Source organism: Oncorhynchus tshawytscha, unplaced genomic scaffold, assembly GCF_018296145.1.
Source record: "Oncorhynchus tshawytscha isolate Ot180627B unplaced genomic scaffold, Otsh_v2.0 Un_scaffold_9189_pilon_pilon, whole genome shotgun sequence".
NCBI classification, from domain to species: domain Eukaryota; kingdom Metazoa; phylum Chordata; class Actinopteri; order Salmoniformes; family Salmonidae; genus Oncorhynchus; species Oncorhynchus tshawytscha.
Window position 1 is genome coordinate 97,721 of NW_024609190.1, and position 15,729 is coordinate 113,449.

Below are 15,729 nucleotides of genomic sequence, written 5' to 3' on the forward strand. Positions count from 1 at the left end.
AGGGAGGGAGGGGGAGGGAGAGAAAGAGGATGGGAGGGGGGGAGGAGGGAGGGAGGGAGAGGAGGAGGAGGAGGGAGGGAGGGAGGGGAGGGGAGGGAGGGGAAGGAGGGAGAGAGAGAGAGGGGAGAGAGAGAGGGAGAGGAGGGAGGGAGGGGGAGAGGGAGGGAGGGAGGGGGAAGGAGAGAGGGGGAAGGAGGGAGGGAGGGGGAAGGAGAGGGAGGGAGAAGGAGGGAGGGAGAGAGGAGGAGGAGGAGGGAGGGAGGGAGGGAGGGGGAAGGAGGGAGGGAGGGGGAAGGAGGGAGAGAGAAAGAGGGAGAGAGAGAGAGAGGGGGAAGGAGAGAGGGAGGGGGAGAGGGAGGGAGAGAGAGAGGGAGAGGTTGACTCAGTCAGCTCTGATGGTAACTCTGGAGGCAGTGGAGTGTGATATAATATGCAGAGGATGAGATTATAGGGCAAAGCTAGTTTATAATGGAAAGTAATTAAATGACTACCCAGACTATTGACATCCCTGCCCCCCCTCTTTACACCGCTGCTACTCTCTGTTGTCATCTATGCAGAGTCACTTTAATATCTCTACCTACATGTACATACTACCTCAACTAACCGGTGCTCCGGCACATTGACTCTGTATCGGTGCCCCCCTCTTTATAGTCTCCCAATTGTTATTTTACTGCTGCTCTTTAATGACTTGTTACATTTATTTCTTATTCTTATCTGTATTTTTTAAAACTGCATTGTTGGTTCGGGACTCGTAAGTAAGCATTTCAGTGTAAGGTTGTATTCAGCGCATGTGGAAAATCCAATTTGATTTAAAGTAAGGCTTGTGGGTAATATGCTTTGTATCCCCACAGGGGGTATAAATGACCCAGGAATATTTCATCACTAAACCTCATGTAGAATCACACTAGTTGGTGATTTATTCAGTGTTGTGAAAAGCTCCATTAGCAGAAAGCTGGAGCAGTTTCCTCTGTAGTGTAGATGTACAACAGAAGGGTTTTGGTGAACCCAACAACACTAGAATAAAAGACCTTGTCTACAATCTCTAGGGGGAAAAATAGCCGGTTTGTCTGGAATCTGGTTTGTCTGGAATCTGGTTTGTCTGGAATCTGGTTTGTCTGGAATCTGGTTTGTCTGGAATCTGGTTTGTCTGGAATCTGGTGTGCTATTTGGTCTATTTGGCTTCTAGGCATCAGCCTTTCTGTTTGCTAATTTCCCTCACAACAACAACAACAACATAAGTACAGAATAACAACAACGGCGTGTTCTGACGTGGTCACGGATGATCGTCATAGCAACAACCCTCCACACAAATAGACGGGACACCAATATTCATCAGTTCACAGAAAAAAAAATGATGTGTCTATGAAGTGTCAGGAAGATACTGAGTTTACAATGCTGTTGGAATTGGACATGAAGTGTCAGGAAGATACTGAGTTTACGATGCTGTTGGAATTGGACATGAAGTGTCAGGAAGATACTGAGTTTACAATGCTGTTGGAATTGGACATGAAGTGTCAGGAAGATACTGAGTTTACAATGCTGTTGGAATTGGACATGAAGTGTCAGGAAGATACTGAGTTTACGATGCTGTTGGAATTGGACATGAAGTGTCAGGAAGATACTGAGTTTACAATGCTGTTGGAATTGGACATGAAGTGTCAGGAAGATACTGAGTTTACGATGCTGTTGGAATTGGACATGAAGTGTCAGGAAGATACTGAGTTTACGATGCTGTTGGAATTGGACATGAAGTGTCAGGAAGATACTGAGTTTACGATGCTGTTGGAATTGGAAGTGGACATGACAACACCTTTCTGATGTCATATCCTTTCACGGTTTAACCCCGTCTGCTCACGTGCACTCTGCTGTTTGTACGCACACGACCAGCAACATTTTCCCCATGTCTGTCCTCGTTGTTTCTGTCTGGCCTGATATAGTGGTGTTTGATTATCACACAGCTGCTACTGCCAATGGTTTCACTCAGTCTTTAAGGGCGAGGGAGAGGAGGGAGGGAGGGAGCATTGGTCAAACAAAGGCTGCAAAGAGATGTCTTGAGCTCTGGTCGAAGTGGACGGAGAGTGACCAGAATGTCAAAACTATCGTCGCCCAGCGGCTCGGGCCACAGAAACAACCAACCACTTCCCTCTTTTACCCCTCTCACTACCCTGGACTCCTTCCACAGAAACCACCAACATAACAGATCAGAAACCTCCTCACTACAGATCAGAAACCTCACTACGGATCATAACTGACTTGCCTAGTTAAATAAAGGCTTACACACACACCACACTGACACACACACACACACACACACACACACACACACACACACACACACACACACACACACACACACACACACACACACACACACACACACACACACACACACACACACACCACACTGACCAAAACGTTGTTTTGTTGTCATTTCCATATGTCCCCATTACCAGTAAAACATCATCACAACCTGTTTCTTTCACTTATTGTGCTGTTTCGCTGTTCACTTGTTCCGTCGTTTCATTCTCAACCAGGATTTCTATGGAACGCTGTTTGGGTCGCTTGATTAGACGATCACTCGTATTTCATGTGTCACAACGATTCATCGATACGTACAGTATACTATGATGCTGGTAAAGTTGTCAAGTGCACCTACAGTGCTGGTCATTTTTTAAAAGCTAGCTAACTGATGGATGCGAACGATGTTCTTCCCCAAAACATCTCAACACGACAATCTGTTTCAGTAGTTATCGTTAGCTAGCTAGGACAGGCAACAGGGTTAAGTAGCTGGCTAGCTATTTATTTTCATGAACTGAAGTTCAATTTCAATAGGCGAACAACAAGCGGCTTCCTAGCTAATACTTACTCACAAGGATTCCTAAATCTTTGCTAAGAATAATGAAAATGGCTGCAGTTTCTACTGGTCATTATTTTCAGGCTGTTTGTATTGGTGCTAGCTAGGTACCAAGCTAAAGCTAGCTAGGTACCAAGCTAAAGCTAGCTAGGCACCAAGCTAAAGATAGCTAGGCACCAAGCTAAAGATAGCTAGGCACCAAGCTAAAGATAGCTAGGCACCAAGCTAAAGATAGCTAGGCACCAAGCTAAAGCTAGCTAGGCACCAAGCTAAAGATAGCTAGGCACCAAGCTAAAGATAGCTAGGTCGAACAAATGATGCTTTATTACCAACGCGATATTGTAAACACATCGTTCGTGGCCGGTGTTTGCTTGCATCTGGTGCTACTGGATATTTTTTGACACTCAAAGAGCCCAAACGGAGTTCCATAGTATGTATGTCGTGAAGCTAATAGCAGTGACGCTATTACTTTGTAACTCCGGTAGGGCAACATCTGAAAAATATCACACTTTGTAGTGTGTACCGGGGCTCGACCAGTCGGCGAAAGCCAACATCACCCACGACAGAGAACGGTTGATTGTCAAGGGCAATGAATTCCATTATCTTGGCTTTAATGGATTTCATCTTCGAGTTGTCTTGCTGAAATGTTCTTACTCTTTTCAAATGACTGCTGGACTTGTTGACTGCTCGATCCACACAGCAGACATTGCGGACTAGGTTAGGAATGCTGTGTTGCGCTTGAAGTGCAACATTTTACGTGGCGTCGTCATGTCGTCATGTCGTTACGTCATGTCGTCATGTCGTTACATCATGTCGTTACGTCGTGTCGTCATGTGGTCATGTCATGTGGTCATGTCATGTGGTCATGTCATGTGGTCATGTCATGTGGTCATGTCATGTGGTCATGTGGTCATGTCATGTGGTCATGTGGTCATGTGGTCATGTCATGTGGTCATGTGGTGGTCATGTGGTCATGTGGTCATGGTCATGTGGTCATGTGGTCATGTCATGTGGTCATGTGGTCATGTCATGTGGTCATGTGGTCATGGTCATGTGGTCATGTGGTCATGTCATGTGGTCATGTGGTCATGTCATGTGGTCATGTGGTCATGTCATGTGGTCATGTGGTCATGTGGTCATGTGGTCATGGTCATGTGGTCATGTGGTCATGTCATGTCATCTGGTCATGTGGTCATGTCATGTGGTCATGTGGTCATGTCATGTGGTCATGTGGTCATGTCATGTGGTCATGTGGTCATGTCATGTGGTCATGTGGTCATGTCATGTCATGGTCATGTGGTCATGTCATGTGGTCATGTGGTCATGTCATGTGGTCATGTGGTCATGTCATGTGGTCATGTGGTCATGTCATGTGGTCATGTGGTCATGTCATGTGGTCATGTGGTCATGTCATGGTCATGTGGTCATGTCATGTGGTCATGTCATGTGGTCATGTGGTCATGTCATGTGGTCATGTGGTCATGTGGTCATGTGGTCATGTGGTCATGTGGTCATGTGGTCATGTGGTCATGTGGTCATGTCATGTGGTCATGTCATGTGGTCATGTGGTCATGTCATGTGGTCATGTGGTCATGTGGTCATGTCATGTGGTGGTCATGTGGTCATGTGGTCATGTCATGTGGTCATGTGGTCATGTGGTCATGTCATGTGGTCATGTCATGTGGTCATGTGGTCATGTGGTCATGTCATGTGGTCATGTGGTCAGGTCATGTGGTCATGTGGTCATGTGGTCATGTGGTCATGTGTCATGTGGTCATGTGGTCATGTGTGGTCATGTGGTCATGTCATGTGGTCATGGTCATGTCATGTGGTCATGTCATGGTGGTCATGTCATGTCATGTGGTCATGTCATGTGGTCATGGTCATGTGGTCATGTGGTCATGTGGTCATGTCATGTGGTCATGTGGTCATGTCATGTGGTCATGTGGTCATGTGGTCATGTGGTCATGTCATGTGGTCATGTGGTCATGGTCATGGTCATGTCATGTGGTCATGTCATGTGGTCATGTGGTCATGTCATGTGGTCATGTCATGTGGTCATGGTCATGTGGTGGTCATGTGGTCATGTGGTCATGTCATGTGGTCATGTGGTCATCGTGGTCATGTCATGTGGTCATGTCATGTGGTCATGTCATGTGGTCATGTGGTCATGTCATGTGGTCATGTCATGTGGTCATGTCATGTGGTCATGTGGTCATGTCATGTGGTCATGTCATGTGGTCATGTGGTCATGTCATGTGGTCATGTCATGTGGTCATGTGGTCATGTCATGTGGTCATGTGGTCATGTCATGTGGTCATGTCATGTGGTCATGTCATGTGGTCATGTGGTCATGTGGTCATGTGTCATGTGGTCATGTCATGGTCATGTGTCATGTGGTCATGTGGTCATGTGGTCATGTGGTCATGTGGTCATGTGGTCATGTCATGTGGTCATGTGGTCATGTCATGTCATGTCATGTGGTCATGTCATGTCATGTGGTCATGTGGTCATGTCATGTGGTCATGTGGTCATGTGGTCAGGTCATGTGGTCATGTGGTCATGTGGGTCATGTGGTCATGTCATGGTGGTCATGTGGGTCATGTGGTGTGGTCATGTGGTCAGGTCATGTGGTCATGTCATGTGGTCATGTGGTGGTCATGTGGTCATGTGGTCATGTCATGTGGTCATGTCATGTGGTCATGTGGTCATGTGGTCATGTGGTCATGTGGTCATGTGGTCATGTGGTCATGTGGTCATGTGGTCATGTGGTCATGTGGTCATGTGGTCATGTGGTGGTCATGTGGTCAGGTCATGTGGTCAGGTCATGTGGTCATGTGGTGGTCATGTGGTCATGTCATGTGGTCATGTGGTCATGTGGGTCATGTGGTCATGTGGTCATGTGGTCATGTGGTCATGTGGTCATGTGGTCATGTGGTCATGTGGTCATGTGGTCATGTGGTCATGTGGTCATGTCATGTGGTCATGTGATGTGGTTATGTGGGTCATGGTCATGTGGTCATGTCATGTGGTCATGTCATGTGATGTGGTCATGTGGTTATGTGGTCATGTGGTCATGTCATGTGATGTGGTCATGTGGTTATGTGGTCATGTCATGTGGTCATGTCATGTGGTCATGTGGTCATGTCATGTGGTTATGTGGTCATGTCATGTGGTCACGTCTCGTGCCGTCACGTCGTGTACCTACGTTATATAGGTATGCACGGCAGCTTTGACATCGGTCTTCATCATCGGTGTTAAACGAGACATCGGGCTAATACCGATGTTGGCATTTCTAGATAATATCTGCATTTTACGATATGTTCTCCGATTTATTTGATTTATTTTACTAGGCAAGTCAGTTAAGAACAAATTCTTATTTACAATAATGGCCTAGGAACAGTCAGTTAACTGCCTTGTTCAAGGGCTGAACGATATATCGTGCATCCCTGGTCTACGGCTCTTCTATCACCTTTCAGAAATGAAGAGACTGATCTGTCAATTCTCACTAGTTTTTACGTATTGATTGGCCCCCTGACAGATTTCTCCCTCGTCCCTGCTGACGATGTCATGATGAATTATGCAACACCCTCCTGCAGTGTCATTCACCTGTCCAGTTCATTTTCTATCTGAAATCACAGTAGAATGTCAATTTAACACGCCCCTGTTGCTGAATGACACGCCCCTGTTGCTGAATGACACGCCCCTGTTGCTGAATGACACGCCCCTGTTGCTGAATGACACGCCCCTGTTGCTGAATGACACGCCCCTGTTGCTGAATGACACGCCCCTGTTGCTGAATGACACGCCCCTGTTGCTGAATGACACGCCCCTGTTGCCGAATGAGACACGCCCCTGTTGCCGAATGAATGACACGCCCCTGTTGCCGAATGAGACACGCCCCTGTTGCCGAATGAGACACGCCCCTGTTGCCGAATGAGACACGCCCCTGTTGCCGAATGGCACGCCCCTGTTGCCGAATGACACGCCCCTGTTGCCGAATGACACGCCCCTGCGTCGGCAAGGCGCCAACGGGACACGCCCCTGCGTCGGCATGACGCACTGCAATGTTTATAGATTGTTAATCTGATAACCACTCGACTCGAACCAGGGAAGAACGTCATGGAAATTATTTTCTCCTTCTGACTGTCTTATTGTAACAGTTTTGGAGCGTAATTGACTGTTGTAACATGATTATAACAGTTGTGTTTTGATGTGTAGACTAAACTACATTTCCCAACAGCCCCTCTGTTTTCTCTGTCCGTCCCAGATTCTAAAGAGACCCGAGTATTTTGTGAAGTTTGGGAAGGTCCATAAAGTAGTCATCAACAACAGCACCTCATACGCCGGCTCACAGGTATGAGGGGGGCGGGAACTTCCTGTGGGCGAGGATGATTGACAGTAATGTTGTAGTTTAAATTGATGCCGTTTGGTTGGTTGATGGAGTGCATTAGAAATGTATTACTAACACAATATACAGCCATAACACCAGTACAATGGAAATACATAAAGTACATAGATTGATTGATTAACACATTGATTGATCCATTGCTTGTCTTGGTCTTGTCCCCCAAGGGTCCCAGTGCCAGTGCCTATGTCACTTACATCCGCTCAGAAGACGCCCTCAGAGCAATACAGTGTGTCAACAACCTAGTAGTAGACGGCAGAACACTGAAGGTAAGTTTGGGAAAATATACCACGGTATGTACATCTAGTCTGGGCACAGGACAAAACAATTAAGCATCTCTAGTCTGGGCACAGGACTAAACAATAAGCATCTCTGGTCTGGGCACAGGACAAAACAATAAGCATCTCTGGTCTGGGCACAGGACAAAACAATAAGCATCTCTAGTCTGGGCACAGGACAAAACAATAAGCATCTCTGGTCTGGGCACAGGACAAAACAATAAGCATCTCTGTATTAGATTAACATTTGAAATGTCAGCTTCTCTGATGTGAATTTCTACACCTTTCACATAGGATTTATTGTGTGTTGGCTGGAATAACAATTGTGTGATGTTTTTAAATCTTCTTTTCAAACACTCCTATTTTTATTTTTTATTTGACCTCTTTCTTGTCGGCATTCACCTTTTTAATATAGCCACTGCTTAGCCGGCAAGGAGAAAGAGACGTTCAACTTTGACCCTGTTGTTGGTATCGTTGTCATGGTGAATAAAAAGGGTTGTCAGATATGTTCTGGTAATTATATGAGCTGGCTAGCCAGCTGGATAGCTAGCTAACAAGATAACCAAAAACATTGTCTCTAAAAGTTGATTTTAGTTGTCATATCCTGAATACATTTTTAAACCGATTTCTATTTGGGTGCGAAAAAAAGATTGTGGTGCATTGTTGGTTGGGCCAGACTGGCGAGGCGTCGCCCAGACGATTTGGGCCAGACTGGCGAGGCGTCGCCCAGACGATTTGGGCCAGACTGGCGAGACGTGTCATCCAGACGGGTCGGGCCAGACGTGTCATCCAGACGGGTCGGGCCAGACGTGTCATCCAGACGGGTCGGGCCAGACGTGTCATCCAGACGGGTCGGGCCAGACGTGTCATCCAGACGGGTCGGGCCAGACTGGCGAGACGTCTCGCCCAGACGGGTCGGGCCAGACTGGGCGAGACGTCTCGCCCAGACGGGTCGGGCCAGGCTGGCGCGAGACGTCTCGCCCAGACGGGTCGGGCCAGGCTGGCGCGAGACGTCGTCGTGCCATTTGTGTTTATACTTTTTCACAATGACAAGTTTGATGTCAGACAACAACAATAGAATGTCCGTGATTGAATGCCAAAGCAGGTAAGAGGAGAGGTTTATACTGAGGCGTTAGCGACTTTTCATCTCGGTTTGAAAAGGGGTTTAACTTGAACTTTCTTGACTAAATGAAGGCGTTTCCCTTTTCTACTCGTTCAATCAAGATCCCTGTCTTGGGGAATTATTGCCAAGCGTGTTGTACATGTGGATATCTCGTGCATAGTTTGACCTAACGAACTGTCGTTGTGTTCTACAGGCTTCTTTAGGGACGACGGAATACTGCTGCTAACGAGCTGTCGTTGTGTTCTACGGGCTTCTTTAGGGACGACGAAAATACTGCAGCTAACGAGCTGTCGTTGTGTTCTACAGGCTTCTTTAGGGACGACGGAATACTGCTGCTAACGAGCTGTCGTTGTGTTCTACAGGCTTCTTTAGGGACGACGAAAATACTGCAGCTAACGAGCTGTCGTTGTGTTCTACAGGCTTCTTTAGGGACGACGAAATACTGCAGCTACTTTCTGAAGAGCATGGGGTGTCCCAAACCTGACTGCATGTATCTACACGAGCTGGGAGACGATGCGGCCAGCTTCACTAAAGAGGAGATGCAGGTAAGATGACCAATTTCAATACTTAGGAAAGGAAACCCTGCTATCTCCTACCTCCTTCTCAAAACACATTGTGGGAAGGTTTGAGGGACCTGGGACCTTCTCCTCCAATAATGCTTGAGAAGGAGACGAATAGATGGGATGCGATGAACTAGGAGAATTGAAATGGAGTCCCAAGATTGTAGTGGTGTTGACTTCACAGCAGGTGTTTTATCTTTCTAACGTGATCCTTTGTGTCGCTCTGTTGTCTGTCAGGCAGGGAAGCATCAAGAGTATGAGCAGAGGCTGTTACAGGATCTGTACCAGAACCCCAGCTTTACCACCCAGACCTCAGGAGGGGAGACGACCAAGAGCTCTAAACCCAGCTCTTTGCAGAGGTAGGCTAAGAGCTCTAAACCCAGCTCTTTGCAGAGGTAGGCTAAGAGCTCTAAACCCAGCTCTTTGCAGAGGTAGGCTAAGAGCTCTAAACCTTTACAGAGGTAGGCTAAGGGCTCTAAACCTTTACAGAGGTAGGCTAAGAGCTCTAAACCCTGCTCTTTACAGAGGTAGGCTAAGGGCTCTAAACCTTTACAGAGGTAGGCTAAGTGCTCTAAACCCAGCTCTTTACAGAGGTAGGCTAAGAGCCAAAAACCCAGCTCTTTACAGAGGTAGGCTAAGAGCTCTAAACCCTGCTCTTTACAGAGGTAGGCTAAGAGCCAAAAACCCAGCTCTTTACAGAGGTAGGCTAAGAGCTCTAAACCCAGCTCTTTACAGAGGTAGGCTAAGAGCCAAAAACCCAGCTCTTTACAGAGGTAGGCTAAGTGCTCTAAACCCAGCTCTTTACAGAGGTAGGCTAAGAGCTCTAAACCCTGCTCTTTACAGAGGTAGGCTAAGAGCTCTAAACCCTGCTCTTTTCAGAGGTAGGCTAAGAGCTCTAAACCCTGCTCTTTGCAGAGGTAGGCTAAGAGCTCTAAACCCTGCTCTTTGCAGAGGTAGGCTAAGAGCTCTAAACCCTGCTCTTTGCAGAGGTAGGCTAAGAGCTCTAAACCCTGCTCTTTGCAGAGGTAGGCTAAGAGCTCTAAACCCTGCTCTTTGCAGAGGTAGGCTAAGAGCTCTAAACCCTGCTCTTTGCAGAGGTAGGCTAAGAGCTCTAAACCCTGCTCTTTGCAGAGGTAGGCTAAGAGCTCTAAACCCTGCTCTTTGCAGAGGTAGGCTAAGAGCTCTAAACCCTGCTCTTTGCAGAGGTGGGCTAAGAGCTCTAAACCCAGCTCTTTGCAGAGGTGGGCTAAGAGCTCTAAACTCTTTGCAGAGGTGGGCTAAGAGCTCTAAACCCAGCTCTTTGCAGAGGTGGGCTAAGAGCTCTAAACCCAGCTCTTTGCAGAGGTGGGCTAAGAGCTCTAAACCCAACTCTTTGCAGAGGTGGGCTAAGGGCTCTAAACCTTTACAGAGGTGGGCTAAGGGCTCTAAACCTTTACAGAGGTGGGCTAAGGGCTCTAAACCTTTACAGAGGTGGGCTAAGGGCTCTAAACCTTTACAGAGGTGGGCTAAGGCTCTAAACCTTTACAGAGGTGGGCTAAGGGCTCTAAACCTTTACAGAGGTGGGCTAAGGGCTCTAAACCTTTACAGAGGTGGGCTAAGGGCTCTAAACCTTTACAGAGGTGGGCTAAGGGCTCTAAACCTTTACAGAGGTGGGCTAAGGGCTCTAAACCTTTACAGAGGTGGGCTAAGGGCTCTAAACCTTTACAGAGGTGGGCTAAGGGCTCTAAACCTTTACAGAGGTGGGCTAAGGGCTCTAAACCTTTACAGAGGTGGGCTAAGGGCTCTAAACCTTTACAGAGGTGGGCTAAGGGCTCTAAACCTTTACAGAGGTGGGCTAAGGGCTCTAAACCTTTACAGAGGTGGGCTAAGAGCTCTAAACCTTTACAGATCCGGGCTAAGAGCTCTAAACCTTTACAGAGGCGGGCTAAGAGCTCTAAACCCAGCTTTACAGAGGTAGGCTAAGAGGTTAAATTAAGGGCTCTAAACCTTTACAGAGGTGGGCTAAGGGCTCTAAACCTTTACAGAGGTGGGCTAAGGGCTCAACCTTTACAGAGGTAGGCTAAGAGCTCTAAACCTTTACAGAGGTGGGCTAAGGGCTCTAAACCTTTACAGAGGTGGGCTAAGGGCTCTAAACCTTTACAGAGGTGGGCTAAGGGCTCTAAACCTTTACAGAGGTGGGCTAAGAGCTCTAAACCCTGCTCTTTACAGAGGTAGGCTAAGGGCTCTAAACCTTTACAGAGGTAGGCTAAGTGCTCTAAACCCAGCTCTTTACAGAGGTAGGCTAAGTGCTCTAAACCCAGCTCTTTACAGAGGTAGGCTAAGTGCTCTAAACCCAGCTCTTTACAGAGGTAGGCTAAGGGCTCTAAACCCAGCTCTTTACAGAGGTAGGCTAAGGGCTCTAAACCTTTACAGAGGTAGGCTAAGAGCTCTAAACCTTTACAGAGGTAGGCTAAGAGCTCTAAACCCTGCCGTTTACAGAGGTAGGCTAAGCTCTTTAGAGGTAAACACTATCCTGGGATCCATTTTGATACCTGACACTTGACTGATGTCTTTTGAAGAGCTGAGATTGACTCGTGTTACATTCGTCTCCCTTCTCTTCCCCCCCAATTACTCACTATTCCTTCTTTCTCTCTTCCCCTGTTCGCCCTGTTCGCTACCCCCCCTCCCGCTCCCTTCCCCCTCCCGCCCCTCTCCCGTTCCTTCCCCTCCCGCTCCCTTCCCCCGCCCTCTCTCTCCCCTTCTCTACAGATCCAACAGTAACAACAGTCATGGACAAGACGTGTGGCCAACGTTACAACCCACGGGGAAGACGACCAATGGTCTATCGGAGCACAGTAAGAGCCCGCCGTTGAACGGTGGCGGCTTGGACTCTGAACACATGACACCGGACGGACCAGAACGTGACGTTGGCCTGGGCTCTGTGACTGGCCTCTCGCCCTTCTCCTCAAGCCGTGACCCCCCAAGGTAAAAGGGCCGTACACACTTCACTCAAGCACTTTCGAGTACCTAAAATGTTGCACGGCGCTGGTCTACGGCGCTCCATCGCTCCGTTTGTGTGTATCAGTCTTTAACAACCATCCACTGACATTAACTCCCCAACCCATTTTACACACAGCTTCTTATCTAAAGGCCCCATTGAAATGTTTTCACACAAAGAACGATGACTGACATGAGAAGTAGAATATTAATTTATCCTGTTCCCGGGAAACAACTCCTTCAAACCTCCTCGATGCTCTACTGGTTATCTCTCGTCTACTGGCGTGGCTGTTATCTCTCGTCTACTGGCGTGGCTGTTATCTCTCGTCTACTGGCGTGGCTGTTATCTCTCGTCTACTGGCGTGGCTGTTATCTCTCGTCTACTGGCGTGGCTGTTATCCTCGTCTACTGGCGTGGCTGTTATCTCTCGTCTACTGGCGTGGCTGTTATCTCTCGTCTACTGGCGTGGCTGTTATCTCTCGTCTACTGGCGTGGCTGTTATCTCTCGTCTACTGGCGTGGCTGTTATCCCTCGTCTACTGGCGTGGCTGTTATCCTCGTCTACTGGCGTGGCTGTTATCCCTCGTCTACTGGCGTGGCTGTTATCCCTCGTCTACTGGCGTGGCTGTTATCCCTCGTCTACTGGCGTGGCTGTTATCCCTCGTCTACTGGCGTGGCTGTTATCTCCCCTACTGTTATAGCAGCAATGTTCCAACATCTAGTGGAAAGCCTTCCCAGAAGAGTAGAGGCTGTTATATCAGCAAAGAGGGGACCAACTCCATATTAATGCTCATGGTGATGGAATGAGATGTTGGACGAGCAGGTGTCCACATCCTGTTGGTAGTGTAATTTAATCTCTGGTCATCCTCTCCACACCATGGTTGTTCTAACAGGGCTGCTGTGTCTTTCAGCCCCAGGGACGCTCTGCCAGACGTCACCAGGAGCAGGGACACACAACACGGGGACTCCTCAGAACGTCACAACCTGGTAAGATGGAGAACATGGGAGAGTTTTCAGGGGCTAGGAAATGTTATGCCAAGATGGTCTTTATTCGACCTTAGACTTGGTAGATGGGAATCTGCAGCTATCTGTTGCTTCCTAGACATCTTGATTGAAAAGCTGTTACACATTGGTCAGTATTATTCTTCAATTAAAAAAAACAAAGTAATCAGTGTTGGTTTATTCATTCTAATATTATTGCTCTCGCTTCTCCCTTCTCTCTCCCCCCTCATCTCTCTCTCCTCCCTCATCTCTCTCTCCTCCCTCATCTCTCTCTCCTCCCTCATTTCTCTCTCCTCCCTCATTTCTCTCTCCTCCCTCATTTCTCTCTCCTCCATCTCTCTCTCCTCCCCATCTCTCTCTCCTCCCCATCTCTCTCTCCTCCCTCTCTCTCTCCCTCTCTCTCTCTCTCTCTCCTCTCTCCCTCTCCCCTCCCCCCTCCCCCCCTCTCTCCCTCCCTCCCTCCCTCCCTCCCTCCCTCCCTCCCTCCCTCCCTCCCTCCCTCCCTCCCTCCCTCCCTCCCTCCCCCTCCCTCCCTCCCTCCCTCCCTCCCTCCCTCCCTCCCTCCCTCCCTCCCTCCCTCAGCTCCCAGACAGTGACTCTCCGTCGCCCCCTCCTGTCCTCTCCGGCCCTCCTGGTTTCTCCAAAGCCAGCCAGGTGGTTCCCATCAGTGTGACTACCCGGTCTCCCTTTCAGGGGGCTGCCGCCGAGTCCCAGTCTCTGTTCTCAGACAATAGTAACTATCGCCATCCTAACCCCATCCCCAGTAGCCTCCGTGGGTTTCCCAGCACCTCCACACATAACAACCACGACACCTGGCCCACTGCACCCCAACCACACAGCCTCTTCACTTCAGGTACAGTGGGAACTCAATATAAACGACAAGTATATCTTTAAAAAAAAATCTGTGTTATAAATGGGAGATCTATACTCTTTTTGATCATGTAATCTAATTGATTTACTGGAGGTTTGAGAGTCCGGGTGGACAACACTGTCCAAATGTCTAGATTTGTCTAGATTCTGTCTAGATTTGATTTGATTTGATTTGAAATGTCTAGCCGGTGTCGAAGCGGCCTGGCCACTGTCGTGAGGCGGCCTGGCCACTGTCGAGGCGGCCTGGCCACTGTCGAGGCGGCCTGGCCACTGTCGAGGCGGCCTGGCCACTGTCGAGGCGGTCTAGTTCGTTTGTGTTTTAATTAAAGGCATTTTCAAAGCTTTTTCTGTTAGATATCAGTGATGTCAAATTTATCTCTTTCTTCCTCCCTCCTCCTCCTCCAGATTCCATCCCAGTATCGTCCTCAACAGACTGGCAGGCAGCCTTCGGCTTCGGCTCATCCAAACAGCAGACGTCAGAAGATGACTTGGGATTCGATCCTTTTGACATCACCCGTAAAGCCCTGGAGGACCTGATAGAGAAGGAGCTCCGCGTTCAGGACAGCCTCCCGTCCCTCTCCATCTCCCCAGGTCCCTTCCCCCCCCACCACCACCACTCACTCCTCTCCTCCGTAGGCACCAAAGCTGCTCCTGGTCCCCCTGGAGAGCTGATACCCCGTAACCACTTCTTCTCTGGGCCCATCTCCGGTCTCTCTAGTAATCACTGCTTCTCCCAGATGCATCAACATCACCCTCAACAACGGGCTGTCTATAACTCCTTCAGCTTCCCCGGACAGCCGCCTTCATCATCGTCCTCGTCATCGTCTTCATCACAGACCAGCCGCCACCCCTGGATGACGTCTGCCCCGAACCGAAATAACTTCACGACGCACTTCGGCGGCAACCGTACGGTGTCACAACACAGCAGCTTCCTGGACCTGATGCTGCCCAGTACAGGGCTGGGAGGCATCGCCACGACAGGTAATACATACCATAATAATGTATACAGAGAGTATTCAGACCCCTTGACTTTTTTCCCACATTTTGTTACGTTACAGCCTTATTCTAAAATGGATTAAATAAAGGTTCCCTCCCCTCATCAATTTACCTCACAATACCCGATAATGACCTCACAATACCCGATAATGACCTCACAATACCCCATAATGACATCGCACTACCCCATAATGACATCGCAATACCCCATAATGACCTCACAATACACCACAATGACCTCACAATACACCACAATGACCTCACAATACACCACAATGACATCACAATACCCCGATAATGACATCACAATACCCCGATAATGACATCACAATACCCCCATAATGACATCACAATACCCCATAATGACATCACAATACCCCATAATGACATCACAATACCCCGATAATGACATCACAATACCCCGATAATGACAAAGCAAAAACGGGATTTTAGAAATGTTTGCTAATTAATTTTTTTTTTTTAAACTATCACATTTACATAAGTATTCAGACCCTTTACACAGTACTTTGAGGCACCTTTGGCAGTGAATACAGCCGCGATTCTTCTTGGATTTGACGCTACAAGCCTGTCACACCTGTATTTGGGTAGTTTCTCCTATTCCTCTCTGCAGATCCTCTCAAGTTCTGTCAGGTTGGATGGTGA

The 15,729-nt window shown here is 48.2% G+C and overlaps 1 protein-coding gene across 1 annotated transcript in view; it reads left to right on the forward strand.

Moving 5' to 3' along the window:
• Positions 1–15,051, forward strand: part of LOC112236361 (CCR4-NOT transcription complex subunit 4-like) — a gene marked incomplete at its 3' end in the record, with an annotated part of 31,304 nt that extends 16,253 nt beyond the window's left edge. Inside the window, 8 exon segments of the mRNA XM_042314439.1 lie at positions 7,125–7,211; positions 7,430–7,531; positions 9,083–9,208; positions 9,461–9,582; positions 11,972–12,187; positions 13,092–13,185; positions 13,783–14,053; positions 14,476–15,051. Coding sequence (XP_042170373.1) covers positions 7,125–7,211; positions 7,430–7,531; positions 9,083–9,208; positions 9,461–9,582; positions 11,972–12,187; positions 13,092–13,185; positions 13,783–14,053; positions 14,476–15,051 — 1,594 coding nt within the window.
• Positions 15,052–15,729: the final 678 nt, after the last annotated feature.